Genomic DNA, 23,710 nt, shown 5'->3' with positions numbered 1-23,710 from the left:
GGTATGGTGCTGTTAGCATTTATTTTCAAGTTGCTAAGGCTGTCCCTAGCCGCTCGTAGGTAAGTAATGTGTAGTTCAGCAATTTCACGACGTTGGCGCTGGAATGAAATATATTAAAATCACTGTTTTAACATGGAGTTACCAATCTTTTCCAAATGGAGGTAAATTATCTGTAGTTCAACTATTTCCCGATGATGGCGCTGGAATCAAAGTCTATCTTAAAATTACGCTTTTAACGTTGAGGTATGCAATCTTGTCCCATGGGAGGTAAAGCTGTAGTTCAACCATTTCCAGATGACGGAGCTAAATTTCAAATCACCAACCCCGAGACCTTCTGTAAACAAAACCACGTGCATGCAGAAAGCATTGCTAACTCATACAAGTAAAATAATCCACACGAAAATCCAGCGTTGTTACAGGATTCATTACGTAAAGTAATACAACGGCCAATTTGTAGTATGGGATACGCTGCCGCAAATGACATCTCACTTTAAACCCAATGCTCTTTCTTTTGTACTTATTGCTTCACCTTTACGGATTTGCACCAGTAATCATTTCCCATAAATTTGGCTTCTTTCTTTGCATGCGAATTGAATATATTTTACTTGCATTTCTTTAGACAAAATGATATAACATGGTAATGTATATTTCTAAGGTTTGATATAGATAGGAGTGTATTTGAAATTTGTTTGTAGATTTTATGTAAATTGTATCTTATGTAAATAAAATATATAATGGGCATAAACAGCCATATGCAATGCTGTAACTCCAATAAATATATTGATGATGATGATCAAAACAAGACAAAGAAAGTTCGTAAATTTATTGCCGTTCGAAACTTTGACAAGCATCCTGATAACGATTTTTGTTCCGCCTAATATAGTGCACTTCGTAAAATAACTTGGTGACATGTCAAGGCAAGATAAGATAACTGTGAACATTTTGTAGGAATATGCATTGTAACTTTCAGTGAGCTTAGAGATTTGTGTACATAATGATATTTTATAACATTGGTTATTTTCTAAAAATAATCATGTGAACAGCAAGGAAGTAGTGCTACTTTCAACATGGCGAGTTCTATGCGTGCGGGAAGGTCTCAGTGTTCAGTGATACATTGAATCGGTGAGACGGTTTGTTTACAGGTCTCAGGGTTGGTGATTTACACTTTAGAATCGAATGTTTTAAAATCACGCATTGGGATCCAACCTTTCTCCAAGGAAGGTAAATAATCTGTAGTTCAATAACCATAATTTATCTGTTCTAGTAGGCCTCCGAGATGCTTTATACTTCGTGTATACTCCGTATACGGGCCGCAACCTGATGACGTCAAAAGATTAGTCGTGTGTTTTGGTGAAATACATGTATGTATTTGAATGAGCGACTTGTTCTAAAAAGAGTTCCTGTAAATGTATTTATTTCACAGTAAGAATAATAATTATTATCGCAAATTAAGCATAGTTATGCCCTGATCAGTTACAAGTAAATGTATGCGTTTCTATGTAATACAACATTTAATTAAATGTTAGTAAAAAAGAGTGTGTTCAACCAGCGCGAAATACATTTAAGAATTTGTGTATGGTAATATTAATTACACAGATGCCGAACTTGTAACTACTAATTATATTCTTTTAATTAACACAAAAAATGGTGATAGTTATTCATATGTCCATATTATTGCTCGTAAGTTGTCTGAAATTGTGTAGTTCAAAGTTCAAAAGTCACGTCTTAAACATCTAATTTACTATCTAGCCACAGTACAGGAGTATTCACTTACTTCTTCAAGCTATGTTCCGGTTTACAAGAATTATGATCTTGATGATATACATCACGTGAAAGAAATATAATGTACGTACATCAATGGAATTTTACGACTTCGTTCAATTCTAATAACATATTTCACAAATACATTGTGGATAATTTTATACCTTTGTACTCAGTAATGGATGTTATATTTTCTCTTTGTCGGTTATTTCTGTCAAAGACCGGAAGAAATCTTTATGATTATTGCGATGTAGTTAGCGAACTGTAAAAAAATGTGTTCTTGTGTTACCAGCTTTTAAGGTAAATTGGAAATTTAGAACGAAAATCTGTAGACAAGTTGCTAAAGTGAAAATTTACTAGTCTATAAAGAATCTGAATAGCGATTCACTTATAATAACACTTGCACAGTCAGTCATTGTGATTCCATGTAACCTATTGGCTTTATTTAAATTTATACTCTGTATAAAAGTAGGAGAACAAGATTTTATCTCAACCTGCTCTAAATATCAAGTACGTACAAGGAAAAAATATAAATATGAACTTATATGTCAGCGTGGTACGATTTCAATACATGTCCAGGTACAGTTACAAGTAAATTGTCCTTGTTATGGATGAATGAAACACACGCTGATATACCTAAAACGTACGCCGTATCCTGAAAAACAACTTGTCTCTTGATTTTTACCATATCTAGCTTGACGGCTATTTTATCTACGATTATTGTCACATTAAAATTATATTAAATTGTAAACGCTCAAGCCTGTGAGACTCGAACGAGTACGAGCGATCGAAAGTGGATCCACCATGCAGTACTCTAGTCTGCTTCTCTTCCATTACCCACAGAGAAAAAAAAGACAGAAAACATTGGAGTTATTGCTGTTACGCTAAACGTTCTTCATTTGTTACCTGCGTGCATGTATAACCCACCCCCTCGTCTGTAACACTCGTGCAACTGGATAATGAACCGGAAATACAATGAAGAAGCTGTCGGTCGGCGTGGAAAGGAGAAGGGGGGGATGGAGAGGCCTTAGCGCCTGGAAACCTCCGACCGATGAGTCAGGGTGAAGTCGACGAAAAACATATCCACTCAGGACCGTCCAAACTACGGCAGAACCAATTAAGGAGATTTAATTAAATTCGGAAAAGTATTCCAGTTTTCTCTCGGGTGGCGGCGCTTCGAAGGGGGAGGTGACGTAAAAGAATGCATAAAGGTGGCTATTTCTATACTGGAAGAACATGTGACTCAGAAAGGCCACGAACAGGGTGTCTCCAAATGACTTAAGCAACACGAAAAGTCATAACGATTCAAGCTACAATAACTGATCTTGCGAGGATGGTGAAACTTATTTTACAACCTTTGAGGCACTCTAGGCAAGTTGGAGTTCTATTTGTAGATATTTTACTACTAGAACTGGCCTTCGGTGAGAGGGAACGGGTTTCGTACCAGAGGGGGAAGCTTGTTTAAAAATACCTGTATTTTTCAGAAATTTAATTTTCTTCCTCAATGTATCAATAAGACGGACCTCTACTTTTGTCTATAGATGCTACAATTGCCGGAATTTTCACACAGGTTCTCAAAGTTATACAAATATTGAAATGCTTCAAACTTTTGCTACAATTGTCCCACAACTTTTTTAATAAACACTTCAAAAAAATTATTAGTGTACTTTATCTCGACCCCTAAATTCATAAATACCCCTACATTAGTGTGCTTTATCACCCCGGACATTTTACCATAGGTGACTTATGTTATTTCGTCCTCCCTTCAAATTCATTAATACGTTTGTCGAATAGACAAGCCTAACTATGAATTTGAAGGACGAAATTACATGGGGGAAGATATACAATAATTAGGAACCAGGTTGTGTTTCGTCCCCCTTGTGTTTACTAGGGGGAAATTCTCCCATGCGGGGGGCTTAATCTATGGTATTTTTTCCGGGGGGGGGGACATTTACCATGGGGAACGTTCTACACTGTGACACCAGCAGTCGGTTAGGTAGTCACTGGCCGCCTCGGCCTGCTATGCCACGGGTTATTATATTGTTGTTCATTTGGTTTATTTTACTTCGCTTTTCTGCCACTAATCGCGAAGATGGGGATGTGTAATGATGAAATTTATGAATGTTCACTTACAAACACCCATGCCCAAACTGGGATTCGAACTCGGGACCTCTTGTGTCGTAACGCGTTGTGCACACCACGGAGGCCGGCACGGGTTATTGTAAACAAAATACAGTATTTGCCGGCGTACATTCACCTTACTTAGTTCTCCGGCAGTTTGTTTCTTTACAGCATATTTGCTGAAGAGACAATTAAATCTACAAGTGTATTAATATACGCTGTATAAAACACACATTATTACTAACTTCGTTGTGCGTACAAGACGCACTTTTCCCTTTAAAAATTGGTCTGATAAACAGGGTGCGTTTTATATGCCGATACTCAGTTTTTGATTACCTCCATTTCTGAAAATTTTCTCTGTTCTGAGTTAGACAATTTCCTTCCGGTGTGTGGCAAAGAACATTATAATGCATTCTTTTCTAGTTATATTAGGTAAGTTATTTTTTGAAAGTAGACCTACATGTAACTTTATATTTGAAATACTGTACATTAATTAATAATTAAAATATTAAGGGATAAAGCTTTTTCCCAGAAAATGTGTCCCAATATGTGTCTACGGCAAATACGGTGTATGATCTATCTATAAATCAGGTAGGTATCCGCTTGTTATGTCTAAAGCAGTCTAACAAAGTAAATTAGGTTTAGATAGATTTTTCAATATGTGGCGAGATCGAGTGTCTCGGATAGTAAGTCTCGTTCTCGTCTCGATTATACAGGGTTACCTTTACCTCTGCGCCATCTATCGCTCGCTAAACACAACTCTGCCACAAGCCGTGTTGAAAACAGTCGGAAATGAACTTCTCAATACAGCCCCTTCCTCAAACAACCATCCCAGCCTCGCTGCATTCAACCGTCTATCTACTTGCGATCGCTCCCACCGGAACCGAAATTAACAAACCACCAACAATAAACATATCCCGGATGAAAAAGCAATCATAGCCGGAACTGATAAAAGACCTACAACTTCCTTTGTTGCACCCCAAGGACCGGGGAAAGTCCCTATCCTTTTATTGCTTCCCGAGACAGCAAGGGAGATCTTTAATAAATCTTCCCGGAGCGACTTGAAGAGGGAGAAGACTAATCTTACATCATGTCAACACAGATGAGCTTGACGTAGGGCACAAGTGGGTGGCTATAGAGCTAATTTTACCAGGAATTAACTCCGGGAACGTGAGCAGCGTCGATGTAATTAGGTTTGTATGAACTCATCTCTCTATATAGACGTGGATATTTGCACTAGAGGGGAACTTGTGTACGAAATGGACGAAACAAGATCGCGGATTGATAGATAAGACAGAAGTTCCTCGCGGGAATATCAGACAAGAGCTCTTACGATGCATCTTCAAATATACGAGCAACTTTATCTGACTCTTTGCCATCCCTTAAAATATACAATTAACTGCGAGTTCAAATCAGCCAATCAGATTACGAGAAGAAAAACGCAGCATCGAGGAAGTAAAGTTATTTTACCCGAGAGACCAAAAAGTACTTTGAACCACAAGGGGTGGGGAAACAGCATACAGTGCAGTACAAAAACAGCCCACCCAACCTCACCTTATCTAAGAAGTCTTCATCATGTAGAGGGCCAGACTTGCAACAGTTTCGTTGCTACGTAAGTCTATTAAACTATTGCGAATATCTAGACAATAGTGCACTGAGATTCAAGTGCATAATCTAGAAGGAATTCAAAGCATAAGTCAATTTTCAGATTTTGAAAATCGTAACTGTTTTTTGAAATGAGAGGAAAATTAGAAAAAAGGCTTGGACGTCGGCCAAAGATATAGACGACCCTTCACGATGAAATATTAAATAATAAAACATCTTAATTTTAACGAACTGAGAAGTGAAGAAAATGGATGTTATTTATAAATATAAAAAATAAATTAATGTTTTTAGTGGTGTAATCGCAGGTAAAATCGAAAATCTCACGTGGAAGATCTAATCTTGCTCTGCATTCAAACAAACGGCATTTCGCCCAGGGAATATACTAGATACTAGATTACCATTAAAAAATTGTTATTGTTTCACGTTGCTAATTCGATCAATTACATGTATTCTTGAAACTCAGACAATAATTTCTTGAACTAACTCTCCATCCTCTCATTTGTCCAGCTCTTTCCTCTTCCCCCTTTCTCTCCTCCCGCATCTTCGCCTCTCGTCTCCACGTTGTTCCCATCTCTCGTATCTTCGCCTCTCATCTCCACTCCTCTTATCTCCTCTCTTGCCTTCAACTCTCGACTCAACTGCACTCCGCTTTGCTATTCTCTTTACCTCTCTTTTACTATACTCTGCACTCCTCTCTTCTCGTCAATTTCTTCTATTCTCTTCTTTCCAAATATCAAGACGCCTGGCTTTGTTGTCCATGGTTGGCTGATTCTATACTTGAATTGCGAAAGAAGTGCAAAAGGAATAAGTCGAAATACGGACTAAGTTTTGGTTTTTCCTACAAACCTTTTCGGAACACGAAATCAAGATTAACAGCTTCCCTTCTAAACTTCGCTCGAAGAGATCAACCTTGCTTCTCCCTCGAGAGTCAGGTCATGCTCAAACATGGCACCAGCTTTAAACATGTCTTGACGCGAAATCTCCTGTGGTAATAAACAATGATAAATGGAGAAGGATCAAAGAAGAAGGTGCGAACAAGAGAACTGCATTACCCGTTTCCCCTAGCACTGTCCTAGGCGTAAATATCCTTGTACCTTAGAGAGTAAAACTTGTTCAGCAGCAAGGCCTACTTCTAATTACCCCTTGGTTCTCTGAACACAAATTTCTGGCTAAAGGGCGAAGTGGTTTAAACGAGTGTTCAACGAACGGATGGTGTCGACGCGAGTCGATCTCGTATCGAAATTCGTTAAGAGGCCGAGACAGTCTCGTGCAAATCGAGACAAGGCCGAGATTTACTGTCCGAAACTCTCGGTCTCGTTCGAGACTTCAGTATAATGTTTGGAAAAGAATATTTAAACTGAATGTACTTTAGTATGCTGATTCTTTAGACTTAATCAGCGATTATCTACCTGCATGCATTGAAGCAAGCTTGATTTAATTTATTTGACTTCTCTTTTCTGCGGACCTCCCTGCCGGAGTGGTTAGCTTAGCGCCAGGTGTCCCGGGTTGGAATACCGGCCTGGGTATGGGCGATCTTTGTTGAGTGTCCCTTCATCAATTTCACATATCATCACTCATCATTTGCACTTAGCCAAAAGTGGCAGAAAGGTAAAGTAAAATAAACCAATCAATATCGTTTTTCTTCCACTTTTGGCTAATTCTGAAGATTAAGATGAGTGATGATATGATGAAATTTGTGAAGGGGCACTCACAAAGAACACCCATGCTCAAGCTGGGATTCGAACCCTGGACCCCTGGCGTTGTAGTGCTCTATGCTAACCATTCTTGCACTCGGCTGTATTGAAGTAAGCCCTTTTGCTAAACCTCAAAGGATCATCCTATATTGTCTTCTTATGACAAATAGCTGCTTACACTTTGCTAAAGTTCAATGAAGGATCCCAATATTATAAAGCTCCACAAATAAACACATCAATAACATTCATGTGTTTTTATTTTGTCGTATTCAAAATTAATTATACATAATATTATTTCAATGTAATATTTTCCCGATAAATTGGAATAAATAACAACAGATGCATACATCACACGTCTAAATGAAAAAATTAAGCAGTTAATAACAAAAACACTAAGTTGCTGACCAAGGCAGTTTATTAAGATATAAAAACACTTAACATGTAATGTTTCAACCCTGTATCAGGGTCTTCCTCAGACTAAGAACTAAACTAAAATTATGAAATAAACACACACAAAGATTACATACACATACACATAACAGGATGACTAACCACAAAAAAACAAATCATGTTGACAATCCTTATCTTGGAGGATTTCTCCAAGGGAATTAAATACATATCGCCTTTTGACAGTAGTTGACTAATGGGTCTACCACACTGACAGGTGATTGACAGGTCAAGATAAAATTTTGTAAATAACAAATCGAACCAATGAAAATATGTAGAAGTTTCGCCAACAGATTGTGCAATATAGATTTTTAATTTTGAACCAATACTTTGAGATACCGATAACACTGGTGTCGGTATGGGCTCGGCCATAAAATATACCTTATTATTGGAACAAACCAACAGAATAGTGTCAATTAAATTTATCTTCGTTCTCCTTCGTGTGAACTTCATCCTATAATTTCGACGTTTAGTCTAAAAAAAAATCAGAGTAGTATGTCTAACCATAGCCCACTACGATCCTTCCAGACTTGCACTTTACTATAGCGCTTATGATATTCCAAGAACTTACAATTTCTGCCGCATGACGCTGATGTCGGACCAGTCTGCTTCTACCAAGACGCATCTAAAGCACGTGAACTTTACGACTGAGAAACTTGTGATTTTAATATTTAGGTCTTTCAAAAATTTCTGTCGTTGAGGAAGCAATCAATTTCAACACTATTGGAATGAAGAATCTGCAGATAAGTTCACTTACGTCTTCAGAATCATCATTATTCGAGGAACAGAACAACACTGTCTGAAAGCCGGTATTAGGCTCTATATTTTCTTGTAGGTTTCGCTTCAAAAACACTTTGGGTAAGAGAGGCACAGAATTTTCGATAAATTTTTGAAATGTCCACGAAACACCTATAAAGCTGGTCGATGGATAGTACATCATTCGATTTTTGTCACTTTCATAAATTAGATCAATAAATGCCGAATTATTGTGCGTTGCATTTGGAGCAAGACATGATTTCTACAACTTTTTTCGTTACAAATCCAGCAAAAGAAACAAGGGAATATAGTTGTAGTTTTGCCGAGAAGCTCAAAAGAAAGCCAAAAATAAATAATAAATAAAATCAAAATAAAAACGTAACGAAGTGATTGATTTATGTTCTGAATAACAAAACGAAAATAGCTTATCCATGTACTAAATTGTTATGGCACATTGGCGTATCCAGCGGCACAAGGAGCGGCATTCCCACCCCCCACCTTGGAAAACTAGTTATGAAAAATGTTATTTAGTTCGTTGTGTTTTTTTATATAAAAAGTACAATGAATGTTATTTCCTTTTCAAATAATTTAAAATAAAACATTTCCACAATATCGAATCGTTGTTTGTCCCCCTCAACGGAAAAAGTGTTATTTGTCCTGCTGGAAAATAATTGTCCCCTCAACTGAAAAAAAAAGCTTGGTTTGCATCAAGGTGCAAAATCCCGGCTGGGATCTTGTTCTGAAATTCCCCCCCCCCCACCAAACTTTTCTGTGGGGAGAGTTTGGTTTTTAACAACAAACAAACAATTAGTTTGGGAGTCGAATATACTTTACTGGAATAAGATCCAGAACATACACAAAGAACGGAAAAAGAGCCTTATCTCTAAGGACACTGAACCCAGCAATCACAAGAAGACAGAAAATAGTCCGACTTGTTATTTCTTCTCAATTTCTCATCGCCTTTTGTCCGACACCACAAGGTATATAAATATATTATTAAAACACGTAATACCTTTTAGATGTGATTTTTAAGAAGGAAACTATTTTCTTCATAATGTCTCTTAATTATATATTTTATAACAATTTTCTTATTTAATTGCATTATATATAGAGGTAAAGGTGGTATTATGAGCCATTCATATATTATGAGCCCCCCCAATATCTGTTCATGGAGTGGCCTCAACCTGGTGGCGATGATTTGAACTGCTAATTTAGTAACGCCTTTTGCCGCCAGAGAGTTCTCGTTCAGTTGCAGCTGATAGTTTACGAGTGAACGTGTTCTTTTTGTTTTCTCGATCTGAAAAACTTTGAAAGGTAAGTGTTTTGCTTTTAATTGCAGTACTTCTTCATTTAAACTCATCCTAGTGCATTATTGCATTGGATAAAGCATGTTTAAAAGATTGTTTTGTGTAGATACTATGTAATTTTGCAAGTAACAAAGATTCGTTATGCGTGTTTCAATTCCAATATGGCGAGGGTTGTAAAATGAGCCCCCATCGTGCTTGGTATATGAGCCCCCAAATTTTAAGGGGCTCAAATTATATACACTACAGGAGTGTTTTCAACTTTGTCTTTTCAGATGCCACGAAAAGTGCTAGGTCCAAAAAACAAGACCAAAAGAAAAAACTGGAATACTGAAGATATGGTCAAGGCGATCAAGGCTGTAAGAAACAAAGATATGGGATTGAAAAAGGCATCAAAAATGTTTCTTGTTCCAAGAGCTACTCTTCAAAGACTTGTTCGAGTTGACAAACCACCGGAAGAAGCCGCTTTAACAAAATTAGGGAGAAAACCTATAATGGGCGAGGAGCTGGAAAGTGAATTAGTCGAGTATTTACTTATCATGGAAAGTAAATTCTATGGTCTTACCAGACAAGATGTTCGCAGAGTAGCTTACCAACTGTGTGTAAGAAATGGAATTAATCATCCATTCACAGAAGAGGGGTTAGCTGGTAGAACTTGGTTCGACTACTTCATGAATCGTCATAACAATGTTATATCTCTTTTGAAACCTGCTGCGACACCGTTCTCAAGAGCAAATTGCTTTAACAAAGAGGCAGTCGACAATTTCTTTGATGTCCTGGAAGCCGAGTACGCCAAACACAACTACCCGGCAGATTGAGTATTTAATGTCGACGAGACAGGAATATCAGTCGTTCAAAGCAGAATCCCTCGAATCATTGGGTTGAGAGGAAAAAGACAAGTGGAAGCTCTAAGTTCTGCTGAACGGGGCTCTCTCGTGACAGTAGTCTGCTGTATGAGTTCAGGGGGAACTTTTGTACCTCCTATCTTCATTTTTCCCAGGAAAAATATGTCTGAACTTCTCATGAAAGGCGCTCCACGGGGGGCAATTGGTAGATGTCATCCGTCCGGTTGGATACAAGCAAATATTTTCACAGACTGGCTAACGCACTTTATTGACAAAACTAAACCCTCAAAAAATGACCCTGTGCTCCTTATTCTAGATGGCCACAACACCCACACCAAAAACATTGACATTGTGAATCTTGCTCGAGAAAATGGCATATCCATTGTAAGTTTACCCCCACACACATCGCATAAACTGCAGCCTCTTGACAAAACATTTCTTGGCGCTTTGAAACATCACTACAGTGAAAACTTACGCAAGTGGATGCTTCACAGTGAGAGACCTGTTGGACCCTATGATATTGCCGAACTATTGGGAAAGGCTTATTTGACTTGCCAGACCGGATCCATTGCTGTGAATGGGTTTCAGGTTACAGGATTATATCCGTGTAACCGGAATGTTTTTTCTGCTGTGGACTTTGCACCTTCCTCTCAAGAGGTACTGGATTTGGAAACCCTGCGAAAAGGCAAAAGGAAAATACCTAAATCCTCCAACAATGCAGTAAGAGGACAAAACACAGGTACCGAAACTCCACAAGAAGATAATCAAAATGCATCTGCGACGAAAAGTGTAGAATCAAACGGCGCTGGAACTGCAAGTTCACCAGTTTTGGAGAATGTGCAAGTAACAAGATTCCAACCAGCTGCTGAAGATTTGGCATGGGCAGGGCCTTCCGGTCTGTGTAAAGATAAGGAGAAGAAGATTCCCGGACACACTGTGTCTCCAAAAGATATCTGGTCTGTTCCCGAACCAAAGAGGAAAGTGACTAACAAAGGTCCTAAACCCCCCAAGGGTTTACATCGTCTCCGTAAAAAGATGCTCTGTTGGCTACTGGAGAAAAAAGAAAGAAGTCAGACTCAGCTGAAGGGAAGAGACAACTGAAGGATAAAATGAAAAGAGATGATCAACAGCCTACTGAAGAAACAGAACCTAAAACAAAGCATGCAGTGAAACCGAAGCTTCATCAAGATTCAGATAAGGAATACTGTGAATCAGATATCGATTCTGGGGAATCTGTCTTAGAAACACCAATCGGAATGGAATATCCCGGTGATGAAGAAGCAGTTTGTCTGTTCTGCGAGGGTCTATTTTCGGATGATAACCGAGGAGAACTGTGGGTGCAATGTCTCATCTGTGAAATGTGGGCACACAACGACTGCGCTGGATGCGAGAAGGATATTTACATTTGCTACTTTTGTAAATAGACATTACAAAAAAACAAAATAAAACTTTTTAAATGATTTCTTAATGACCCTTTCCATTGGTTTTGTAATGATTTTTTCAATGATTTTGTTAAGAACTCTTTTATGATATTTCACATCATAATATTTTTTTTAAGGTTTTGTAACGAATAAAATGTTGTTTGTATGATTTAATTTGTCATATACTTTTCTAAAGCAGTTATTCTATTATTTTTTCCTAGGGGCTCATATTACCAGCACAAAACGTTTTTTCCATAAAATGACTTGTTTTGTATTTTATTTTTTTTCATATCCTTAAAGTTTCTCAAATTGGTTTATATTTTAACAATAGTTGTATGAAATATTGTAGTTAAAGTTATCATAAGAATCTGAACAAAAAAGTTAAAAATCAAATTTAAAAAAATACAAAACAAAATGGGGGCTCATAATACCACCTTTACCTCTATATATATACACTACCGACAAAAAGTTTAAGACCACCATGAAAAACGGCCAAAAAATCAGTATGGAGTGTTGTGTGGAACCAACGGTCCCTGTCCAAGAAAGACGTGACGATGATACACATGGAAAATGCAATGTAGTCTAGTTTGAACCTCGCAAGATGCAAAACCAATTTTTTTCCGAATATGTAGCATGTGGTTGGCAAAATGGAAAGTGACAAAAACGTTGCTGAAGCTGGCAACATTGCAGCTGTGTGCGTGAAACCGGTCAGTACGGTAGCCAGTCTCATGCGCATCCTTATCAGTGGCTCAGGATCAGTTGCTTTTCATGCAGGTGACATTGCGAGCCCATTATTGTGTGTGAGGTGTGCAAGGGAAGTGGAGCTGAGTGAAATGGTCCGTCATCATGGGGAACAGATGATTTTGGTTGAAAAGCGTACTATGATATGTACACTGAAAAATGAAGGTTATTCGGAACGCGAAATAGCAAGAAAACTAAATATTTTCAAGACTGGTGTTCATTGTGCATTGGACAGATACCGTAAAACCAACAGTCATGCTGATCATGCACGTAGTGGAAGAGATCGTGTAACGTCTGCTGCTGACGATAGATATATTACAGTAACTAGCAAACGGAACAGGCACCTAACAGCACCAGTCATCGCTGCTTCCCTGAATAACAGCAGAGTGACGCCTGTGTCTGTGTCAACGGTGAAGAATAGGTTGCGTGAAGAAGGGCTGCATGGCAGAGTAGCTACTAGAAAGCGATTGTTACGACGTGTGAACAAGACGAAACGATTGGCCTGAGCTAAAATGCACCAAGTTTGGACTGTGGATAACTGGAAACGGGTACTCTGGACCGACGAATACAAATATGAATTATTTAGCAGCAATAGGTGAACCTTTGTGCGTCGAAAGGTCGGCAAGAGAATGAAAGAATAGTGTCTTGTTCCCACAGTGAAACATTGGGGTGGAAGTGTAATGGTGTGGGAGGGAACATTGATAAAAGAAGGGTATCATCAGATATTGCTGCACCATGCCATCCCCTCTGGTCGTCGTCTTGTTGGTAATGAGTTTATTTCTCAACAAGATAATGATCCCAAACATACATCCAAATTGTACACGCGGTTGGAACGCAAGGCAACAGAAGGGGCATTAGTTCTCATGACATGACCACCACAGTCTGCTGATCTTTCACCAATTGAACTGCTATGGGACCAAATCGATAGGGACATCAGGAAGAAGGTATCCAGCAACACTCAACAGCTATGGGAAGTCATCAACGATGCCTGGCGTAACATTCAACCATCCTACCTGGAAAAACTATTGGAGCGCATGCCACGTGTTTGCGCTGTTGTCATTAAGGCCCATGGCGGACATATTGATCAAAGCAAAATATGAGGTGACATTAGTATGTATAGTGGATGTACATTGTCAAGCAGATTCTTACATCTGTTTCTTGTACATTAATTACGAAATACATATATTTCTACTGATTTTTGGCACTTTATCCTGGTGGTCTTAAACTTTTTGTCGGTAGTGTATATATATATATATATATGGATAGTGTGATATGTATCTGTCTGTCTGTTTCTTCTCCCACCAATCTGCAGTGATTTCGCACCCTGACTTGCTTGAAGTTACCTTAGGGTATGCAGTTGGGTTTCACACATTCTCGTTCTCAGACATTGTGGAAGTGATGTGATCAGCACCAAGCTCCGTCTGAATTTTCTCACACAGATCTTCCCTTAGGTACCCACTAACGTAAACCTGGGTGAGACCCTGACCCTCTTATGCAGGGTTTCCAAAGGGCAATTTTACACGAGATGACCAAACAGGGAATCGAACCGGGTCCCCCAGGTGGTAGTCTGAAGCCCTAACGACTAGACCACCGTGGTTTTTACTTCCTGAATTAATGTAATCGAAATTTACACTAAGGCGATAGAATTCTCTTACTTTTAAAAGAATACGCAGTAATAGCAACATGTCAGCGGCAAGGAATTTCATGTTTCTTTCGGCATGCTATGAAAACACGGACTATTATTGCCTAGCCAACTTCCAGCGGCAAAGTTGGATATAAATATTCGAAGTTTCTTTGGGAACATATCCAAGGCTAACAGTACTATTCATTCATGGTAAGAACATGCACTTTGCAGCGTTTCGCCGCTACATTCAAAATTAAACTACTGTTTCTAAATAGCTTACCTTTTACGGCTGCTCTTGTTTTAACTTGTTTTAAGTGAGGTTCAACATTACAATAAACGTAACTTCGAACATACATAACATAATAATTAAACATTCACTCACTACCAGCGTAAATGCACACAGGTAAGCATGCCAAGTCCGCCCAGCATGGGTCAGGGTTGAGCGCCTCTAGCGGAGAAACGTGGAGTTTCGGCGAGCACACAAAATCACATTTGCGACAGCGAAGCGCCGAGGCTGGAAGGATCGTAAGCGGGCTATGGTCTAAACCTTAAAATAGTTTTCAAATGATGTACTTACAGTTAAATATCAAATCCGGTGGTTTCTTAAAAAAGGGTGCCCCCAGGCCCCACCTTAGCGTCGCCACCGCAAGGGAATTAGGTTTGACTGATCTACAGTTCAGGTTAGACATAATCTCTTTTTGGGTATTTAGTGATGCTGGCAACACTGACAGACGTGTCATTGCGGGGAAGACGAGGGAGCTATTTTCCTTATGAATAATTCAGGAAGTATCTTTGGGACACATGTGGTCCCGAGCTCTTTCTGATATAAGCGCGCCATCTTCCGGTACGCGGGGGAAATCACGCGAGCTAAAGGAGTTCATTTCACACGGGGACGCGTCCCACTCCCCTCTCCCCCCGTTCATGCTCTGTGTGCGAAACAGCAATATGAATATTGACGTCGCGTCTACTTCAAACCCTTCTCGCATGCATCGAAGGCGAAGGCAGGAACACGAGCTTTTAAGTTCGAAGTATGTGGCAGTTTTAACTGACGTTTTTGTCAACAGATGGTGCAACCTTGCGAGTATAATCACATAATGACTGCAGATAGTCATTATAAAACTGAGTAATGCACCACTCCAACATACAAATTATTAGAAATTTGAAGAAAAAAAATTGTAACATTTTTAAGTAATTCGGTTGCAAAGGCTCTACTTGAGGTTTCTTCTAGAAAACTAAATATCCCACAGTTAAAACGTTAGCTCCGACAGATTTTAATAGGTTAACTTTTAAACGCTTGTGACAGATTTTAGTAGGTTAACTTTAAACGCTTGTGGAAGTAGGAAGAGATCTTGCTTTCATTTAAGTCGCACTCAATCAAAAAACAAAATATTATAAGTATAATTTTATATAGAGCATTCTATATAAATCCTGAACAGTAATGATTCAACATGTATCATGCTTGTAATGTTTAATAACACTTTTATGCTTCGTTGAAAATTCAAGCACTTACATTGTAACCCACACATTTCCAACAACTTCTCCCTCTTTCCATTTTTCGCTATCTGCATTAATAACGGAGTTGCATATGGAACCAGGCTTTTGATTCACCCAGTATTTCTAAGAACTGGAAATGTAAATAACAGTTTCATGTACGTCAATTCAAACAAAAAATGTGTTTACATTTTAATTTTAATTTCTGCTACATTTGAATTATCAAAATATGTTATCATGCATTACCTAACCTAAGCTAAATCTAACATAACTCCGAATCTCATTGGCACTCCATTTTCAAATACCACCCCCTCCCCGACTTACGTAAATTCGCAGTTACGTAATAACTGTGACATTTCTATTTATTTGGAAAGTATGATTTCAGTTTGTTTTATATTCTTTTATATATTTTTCATACTTTTATAGTTTATATCCGAATAAATACTGCTGCATGATGTTTCATTTATAAAATAATACTGTGTAAACAATATACATACATACATACATATATATATATAATAAATATTGCAGTTTCTTACGAAGTTACACTGAAGCAATTTACAAATTCGACTTACGTAAAGGTTTACGGAACGCATTACTTGCGTAACTCGGGGGGGGGGGGGTTACTGTACAGTTATTGTTATAGTACATATATGGCATATAAGTTTTTGAATAAAATTAAAATACCCGTTTATGAGAAAATGGGTGCCATAATTTTGACTACACTGCGGTAAAAAATGTTACTCCCTGGCAAAGGCATGTAACATCTCTTGCGAAAGAGTTCTCAAGACCTTTCCAACGGCGTCTAAATCATTTCTACCTAGAGGACCCGATTGCAATATAAAATGAACACGATGGTGAAAAAATTGCACATTCGGAAATACAAAAGATATGGATCTACAAATTTGCATAGGTTTTCTTCCTCAGGTAGCTTTTTCAAAGGGCAAACGAATCAAATGAATCAAAAATGTAAGACCGATTTGACACGGAAGTGTCTTTCAATGACTGAAAAAGCAGTATATTTATTCTGAATCATTTCCCTCCCGTCGCTTACAGTGGGCGAGCACATTGGAGGGAATTTCGCTTCTCTCGGCTTCCGCAAGCCTGCATTTTTTCAATAACGCTTCCGTCGCAGTGGGCGTCCAGCTTAAAAAGCTTCTAATTCTTTTCGCAGTTCCCCCATTCTTAACCTGAAACCACTTCAGTTAGGCTGGCATACACTTGCTCGAATCCCGCTGCATGGGAAACAACATACATCATCCACAAACTCTTGCAAAGGACATTTAAATTTAGACATCCTAACATAACCATACTCCCGGAGAGGATCCCAACCCTTTGCTCTAAAATTTATCGACCCTCTAACAATGTTTGGACTGTAATTTCATTCGGGGCCCAGGATCCCGTATTTTAGGCCGAATGTTGACAGGAGAATCGAGCAAGGCTTTTAAGCCGCGGCATTAAGCCTAATTATTTCCCATTTAATGCGGAGACACGTTATGGGTCCCCTCAGCACGATATTACACCCTTTCCTCGGGAACTGTGTGGTGGGAGCTTAAGAGGTCTAAGATCGATATGGAAACTCTCACAGGAGCCACAGAGTGCCAGAGTTTCATTTTTGGGAAACTTATTAATGTATTGCATGGTTATATTGTCAGCAAGACTGTTTTCAAATTATGTACCGGGCTGATCAAATTCTTGGATAGACTATTGATTACATAGAGGATAGCCACAAAACACCTATGCGAACTTTCACATCGTAGACATAAAAACTTTCTTGGTAACGTTTTATTCGTTGAAGCCCTTTCCGTTGCTACGACCTTTACACAAATTGGCATTTACTAGCCTGCATGTATGCAGCCACGCAGTCCACATTTATCGTTCCACCTCCGTGGCGGAGTGGTTAGCACAGAGTCTCAGATTCGAATCTCGGCATGGACATGAGTGTTCTTTGCGAGTGTCTCATCAATTTTATCATACAGGGTGTCCACAAATTATCTTTACAACTTCAAATCTAAGTAACTAAATAATGGAACGAGGTATCTCAGTTCTGTTTCCTTCATTTGAAAGAGAAACTCTCCAGGTTCTTTTTACCACCTCAATGCATCTCTATGTGTGCCCCCTTGTTGCCCGTAGGATATCAAGGCGATACTCCATTTCCGCTCTAGTACCCTCCTCAGTAAGTGTTGCGATGGCTGCAGTAGTCCTTCGTCGTAGGATTTGAATATTGGGAACTGGCGTTCGGTACACCATATCCTTAACATAAACTCATAAAAAGAAATCCAAAGGGGTTATGTCGAGTGATCTTGGTGGCCAAGATCCTCCCAATCCATCGACCAGGAAAATGTTCATCTAAGGTCGATTTCTCGAACCTCGTGAGGCTTTTCAAACCCCCAAATTCGACAGTTATGCCTATTCAATAATTTATGAGAAAAGGAAACACGCTGTGCCTTCTCCTGTGGAGTAGTCATTTTGTGGAAATGTGACCTCACATCTTCCCCACTTACTCAATGTGCCTGAAAAAACAGTAAACAAAACTTTGAGAGTTTCTCTTTTACATGAAGGCAAGAGAACTGAGATACCTCGTTCCATTATTTAGTTATTTAGATTTGAAGTTGTAAAGATAATTTGTGGACACCCTGTATAATCACTCATCCTTGATTAGCAAAAAGTGGCAGAAAAGCGAAGTAAAATAAACCAAAGTCAAATAATAATCAGCGACTGACCAGAAATAAAGTCACAACCGGCCAAAAATAACAATGTTTCGAGAATAAAGCTACCATCGATAAAAACATGACTGACCAAAAATAAAGACCGAGAGACAGACGTCAAGATATACCGGTCAATTACGCTCGACTTGTACCTGTGTAGCGCTAAAAACTTTCCTGTAAGATATAAGATTGAACTACAAGTTACTTACGTGTTAGGATCCACGAATATGAAGTCAGTGTAGATCTGGAGCAGCTGCCCTCCCACCACGTAGCCTATCGCTGGACCCAAGATGGACATCGTGTAAAAGATGCCTACAAATAGAGAAAAAGTTAGCACTTATTAATTGCTGTGACATTTGTTTTACCTTCCGCAACATGTGGGCAAGATAAAACGTTTTAAAGCTTTGTATGAATTTGCAATAACGAGAACAAATTCCTACCATTCTATTTATTACACACATTTAAAATTCCAAGATAAAGAGAGATGTTTGGTGCTAGGTTGGATCGTTGCTGGATGTTCTCTGCCCAAGTCTCTCGTTCCTTCTTTCCAAACCTAGTTCAATAACCTCTCAACATCAACACACATTACTCCAGCACTCCTCTGCATATCAACTCATACTTTCGCTTTAACCTTCCTAAGTCCAAGTATACCCCACCTCTTAATATTTATTAAAATATATAAGAAAACACTATGTTTGGAGGATACCAAAAAAATAAATGTACCAAAATTGTATTCTGCGACAAGATTATTAAATAATATTTTGGAAATGCAATACCTTTAATGGGGTCTACTTGGACCTCTATCTATCTATACATATACATACATACATACATATATATATATATATATAATTGAATTGAATTAATAATACTACTAATAATGATACAAATACAAATAAAGAGTAGTATGTTGGCTGTTGTGTGGTCATTGTTGTCAAATCCTTTTCAAAATACTGCTTTGATCATACTGTATTCATTGTTGAGCTCAGTTTATGGTCTCGTTCAAAGTTTGCTTTAAAACTTTGTAAGACTATGGAAAATTTAATGGATCTTAAATGTCAGGATTAATAAATAAAGTTTCCTTTTTCAATTGAATTGTTATCTGTAAATGGCAGCAGAGGTCCTGTTTGTTTTTACCATTTTCATTCCATGATCAATAATTTTAAAAATTCAATAAATCTCCTTAAAAATGTTTATTAATATAGGTTTTCATAAGGCTCATCTGGACCCTCGTTGGTAGTACTATACTCTTGTCTAACACACCACAATATGAAAGAAATGATAGTGAGAGAAATGAAGTTACAAGAGAGAGAAGGATTGAGAGAAAGGGTTGGAATAAATTAATTGTGGAAGAGTCAAACCACGCTTATACTGATGTTGGTTTCCTCAAGTTTTAATTTTCTTTCCATGCCAATTAACTATCAATCAATATCAATATGTTTATTCATCATTAAGCATTACAATAATGCAATAAATGTCGTTATCAGTACAAATATAAAACATAATTTAAGAATGGTACAAACATAGAAATATAAAACATAGTACTAGAATGGTATAAACATAAAAATATAAAACATAATACAAGAAGAGCATAAACATATACCATAAATATAAAACATGATACAAGAATATTCGTGATGATATATGCAAGCCACTGAGTGGAGCTTCCAGGGATCTTTCGAAAATGGAAAGCAGTCAACATTGGGAAATGTCTGCATTGAAGAAGACAATATGATGATCTGTACTACATAACCACTGTAAAAGAAACGGTGTAAAGGCGACACAGGCAGTGGTCGCAGGAGGTCCACATGACCCATGACCTATCAATGACGACGTTGGACGTGAACAAAGGGCCTCTGCACAGGCCTTTCTATAAGAATACATTGCCAAATTGCAGGCAGAGTTCCAGAATCCCCATCCCAACCCGGGGGTTAACTTTCATCCAAGCGACGAAAGTAGATGGGATGTCAGGTGGCTGACTTTCCTCTCCACCCTCCCTTGAAAAAGTTCCTGTTGCGTTGCCTAGGTGATGCATCTTTCATTCTTTTCCTCTCCATACCTCCCCGCCACTTCCTTTCTCATCCATAACACTCATCTTTCACTGGGAGTCCACCGAACACCTGCGACTATCGCCGAAAGGAGGCGCTGATGCATCATATCTTCCTCTTCCCTTTGAAAAACCGATTTCATCAAACTCTGTGATCGCCCCCTTCCCTGCGTTCCCTAACGACCTTTCCCAGGATCCAATCCACTTGCCGCGGTGCCTTTCCTGGAGGTGCGATTTTGGAGACAGGAAAAAGGGAGCGTGGATTGGAGGACAAATGAGCTTTTGCCGAACGTATTAGCCTTTCCGTAAGAAAGTTATTCAAAGTTCAGAGTTTTGTAGAGCTGAGTCAATACCTGCTTGCCAATATATAAGTGTAAAAAAATGTTGGTTTCCATCAACTTTCTACTTTTACTAGACAGTTTCTGCTCACGTAAAATTAACGTAGAGGGACAGATATTATATATATTTACGTACATACATGAAATACTGTTCATCCCAACCTTGCCCCCAAGTTGGCGCGTCATGTCTCGACCTCTTTTCTATTATGTTACTTCTTTTTAATATTTTTCAGGCAGAAATTTCACAGAAAGTACTGGACTACATATTAATAATTAATTTTCAAACATTCATGATTAGAGATTTTTATTGCTTTCACGTATAAGAATGACGAGAATCAACGGGGGTGTAAGGGGTGCACCCAATAGTCAACCTCACTTCCACGTAGTACACCGTGGACTGCAGACTAACGAGGCTCTGGCGACTGGCCCCATGGCCAGTATAATTCTGTGTCTTGTCCTTATTTGTGCTGAGCGCCCCTTTTTTAGCCTCGGCTTTTAACCAAGGTAAGGACATTTTAGTTTTCAGACACGCTTTTATTTGTTATGATAAGGGGCTGGACCCCGTATAGTGTGACGGGTGCAAAATAGCCTCAGTGCTGACGCACCTAAAAAAATGTAATTCAAATTTTTAAGAAAACGAGAACCAACGAAATAAGAAACAAATAAAAAAACTCTATCGAACAATATTGTTTCCACCTCACTCACGTAGAAAAATTATGCGATTTAACAAAGAACAAACAATTATATAAAAAAATATCGAACAATATTGTTTGCATTGAATTCACGTAGAAAAATAATGCGCTTTAACAAAATAACAAACAAAGAAATAAAAACTTATCACACAACATTGTATCGCATTCACGTAGAAGTATCATGCGCTTCAACAAAGTAACAAACAAATTTTAAAAAAATATATCGAACACTACTGTTTACGTCGCATTCTGTGCAAGTACCATGTACAAAGAAATAAATTCCACATTTCTCAAACGTCTGAGTGTACATGTGCCGCTGTGACTATGAGTTAGTATCTTAATTTATGTTCACCGTTTTGATAATAATAACACTAAACTATTTTATATTATTATCCGACTTCATGAAATAACACGTTTTCTTATAGTAAAACAATTGCAGAGATGTAAAACCCATGGGAAGTACTCCTGAGGGAGTATACGGACATGAGCCCCTGTACCCCGGCCTCCCCTTCCCTTTGGGAGGGAGATAGTGTGAACAATGCGAGAAATATTAACTTTAAATCACATCAGCACAACGTCAAACACATCACGCAAGAGGAGAAAGCAGCAGATGCAGCGTTAAACAAGGTCTCACCCTGAAAACCGCTCAAAGGGAGGGGGGAAGGGGGATGACACCCATGAAAAAAAGAAGACAATAAAAAACGCTGCCAACTCTCTCTGCAGCTTCTTGTATAACATTCATTAGAGTCGGCGACCACCCGGAATACCATTAATCGAACCATTGTTGCGTCAGCATCCCATTGTTGGGGAGGTGACAGCCAATGCCGACAATGGTAAACCCACTATTTGCGGCGGACGGGAACATCTGCCTCCAGCCATAGTGTGATAGTGCAGGACCGGGGGGTGATAGGAAAGGGAAGAGCCTGGGGGTGGTTGGAAGCGAAAGGGAAGGTGTCCTCGTGGGGTTTGAGCCGCATCCGAGTTCTTCTTGATCACAATGACCATTGATCTTCCTTTGAATGCGTAATGAACTATCTGCGCGACTGGTCTAGGACATGATACGGCACTATCTGTGGTTCTTAGTCACAAGTTAATGAAATATATGTCGAGACAGTCTGATGAGAAAAGTCCACACTTCTTCATGTCACGACCTGGGGAAACCATGGGACGAAATTCTGATGAGTAATGCCAGGGGCGTATCTAAGGCAGCAGACTTCAGGGGGTGGCATTTAAGCTAGTACGTTTCATTATTCTATAGGTAAAGGTGCCCCTGTGGTTGTGCACACATGCCATGAAGACAGAGTTGAATTCATATTTTAAGTCCATTTTATGCACAGATAGGCTAACCGGGACTGGACCTACAGTTTAAAGTCGGATCCGAATCACTGTGCAATGTGCCTCCACCAGGTATCGAACCGTCCCAACCCCGTGACGGAGTGGTTAGCACATCGCGCTACGACGCCAGGGGTCCCGGGTTCGAATCCCGGCCTGGGCATGGATGTTTGTAAGTGTCTATTCATCAATTTCATCATGTCATCACTCATCCCCATCTTCGCAAAAGTGGCAGAAAAAGCGAAGTAAAATAAAGCGAATCAATCAGTCGAACCCGGGATCTCTTTTGAAGGCACAGAAATATAGAGCCTCGTATATTCTTTATCTCGACTATAGTTGGGATGATGTGATCAGCATCAGGCCTGGCCGCCTTTACTCCTAAGGGTTGACCACAGGTATCCATTGATACGAGGCTGTGTGGGCCTCAGAGGTGCGCAGAAAAAGTTAAATGACTGGAGAAATTCCTAGTCCAGCCAGATCACCTGATCCGGGATTCGAACCCGGGACTTCTGCATGGTAGCCAGATGCTCCACCAACTGAGCAACTGCGGCTTATTATTATATAATTTACAAAAAAAAATATTTGTTTTCAAGTAGTGTTTAAAAGTAAAAGAAAGTGGCCTCATGTTGCAAGGTAATAGGCAAAATGCGTATATAAAAATAATAATTTAAAAACCCTCCGTCTCTTTACGCGTGTATCGCTTGTTGTTGTAAAGCACAACGCAATATTGCACGTGTAGATCCGGCCCTAGGGCACTCGTCCGAGGCCCTGCACTACAGGAAA

General features: G+C 39.0%; 1 protein-coding gene across 2 annotated transcripts in view; it reads right to left on the bottom strand.

Moving 5' to 3' along the window:
- The window catches only part of Oatp26F (Organic anion transporting polypeptide 26F), a 288,753-nt gene that overhangs the window by 34,545 nt on the left and 230,498 nt on the right, over window positions 1–23,710 (bottom strand). For both annotated transcript variants that reach the window (XM_083126966.1, XM_083126965.1), the window contains exon 5: window positions 18,728–18,830. In XM_083126966.1, coding sequence (XP_082983092.1) covers window positions 18,728–18,830 — 103 coding nt within the window. The remainder of the gene's footprint in view (window positions 1–18,727; window positions 18,831–23,710) is intronic.

Source organism: Lepisma saccharinum, chromosome 8 (assembly GCF_977018435.1).
Source record: "Lepisma saccharinum chromosome 8, izLepSacc3.1, whole genome shotgun sequence".
Lineage (NCBI taxonomy): Eukaryota > Metazoa > Arthropoda > Insecta > Zygentoma > Lepismatidae > Lepisma > Lepisma saccharinum.
The sequence above is the reverse complement of the archived record's forward strand: the minus strand, read 5'-3'. Positions and strand labels throughout refer to the sequence as shown.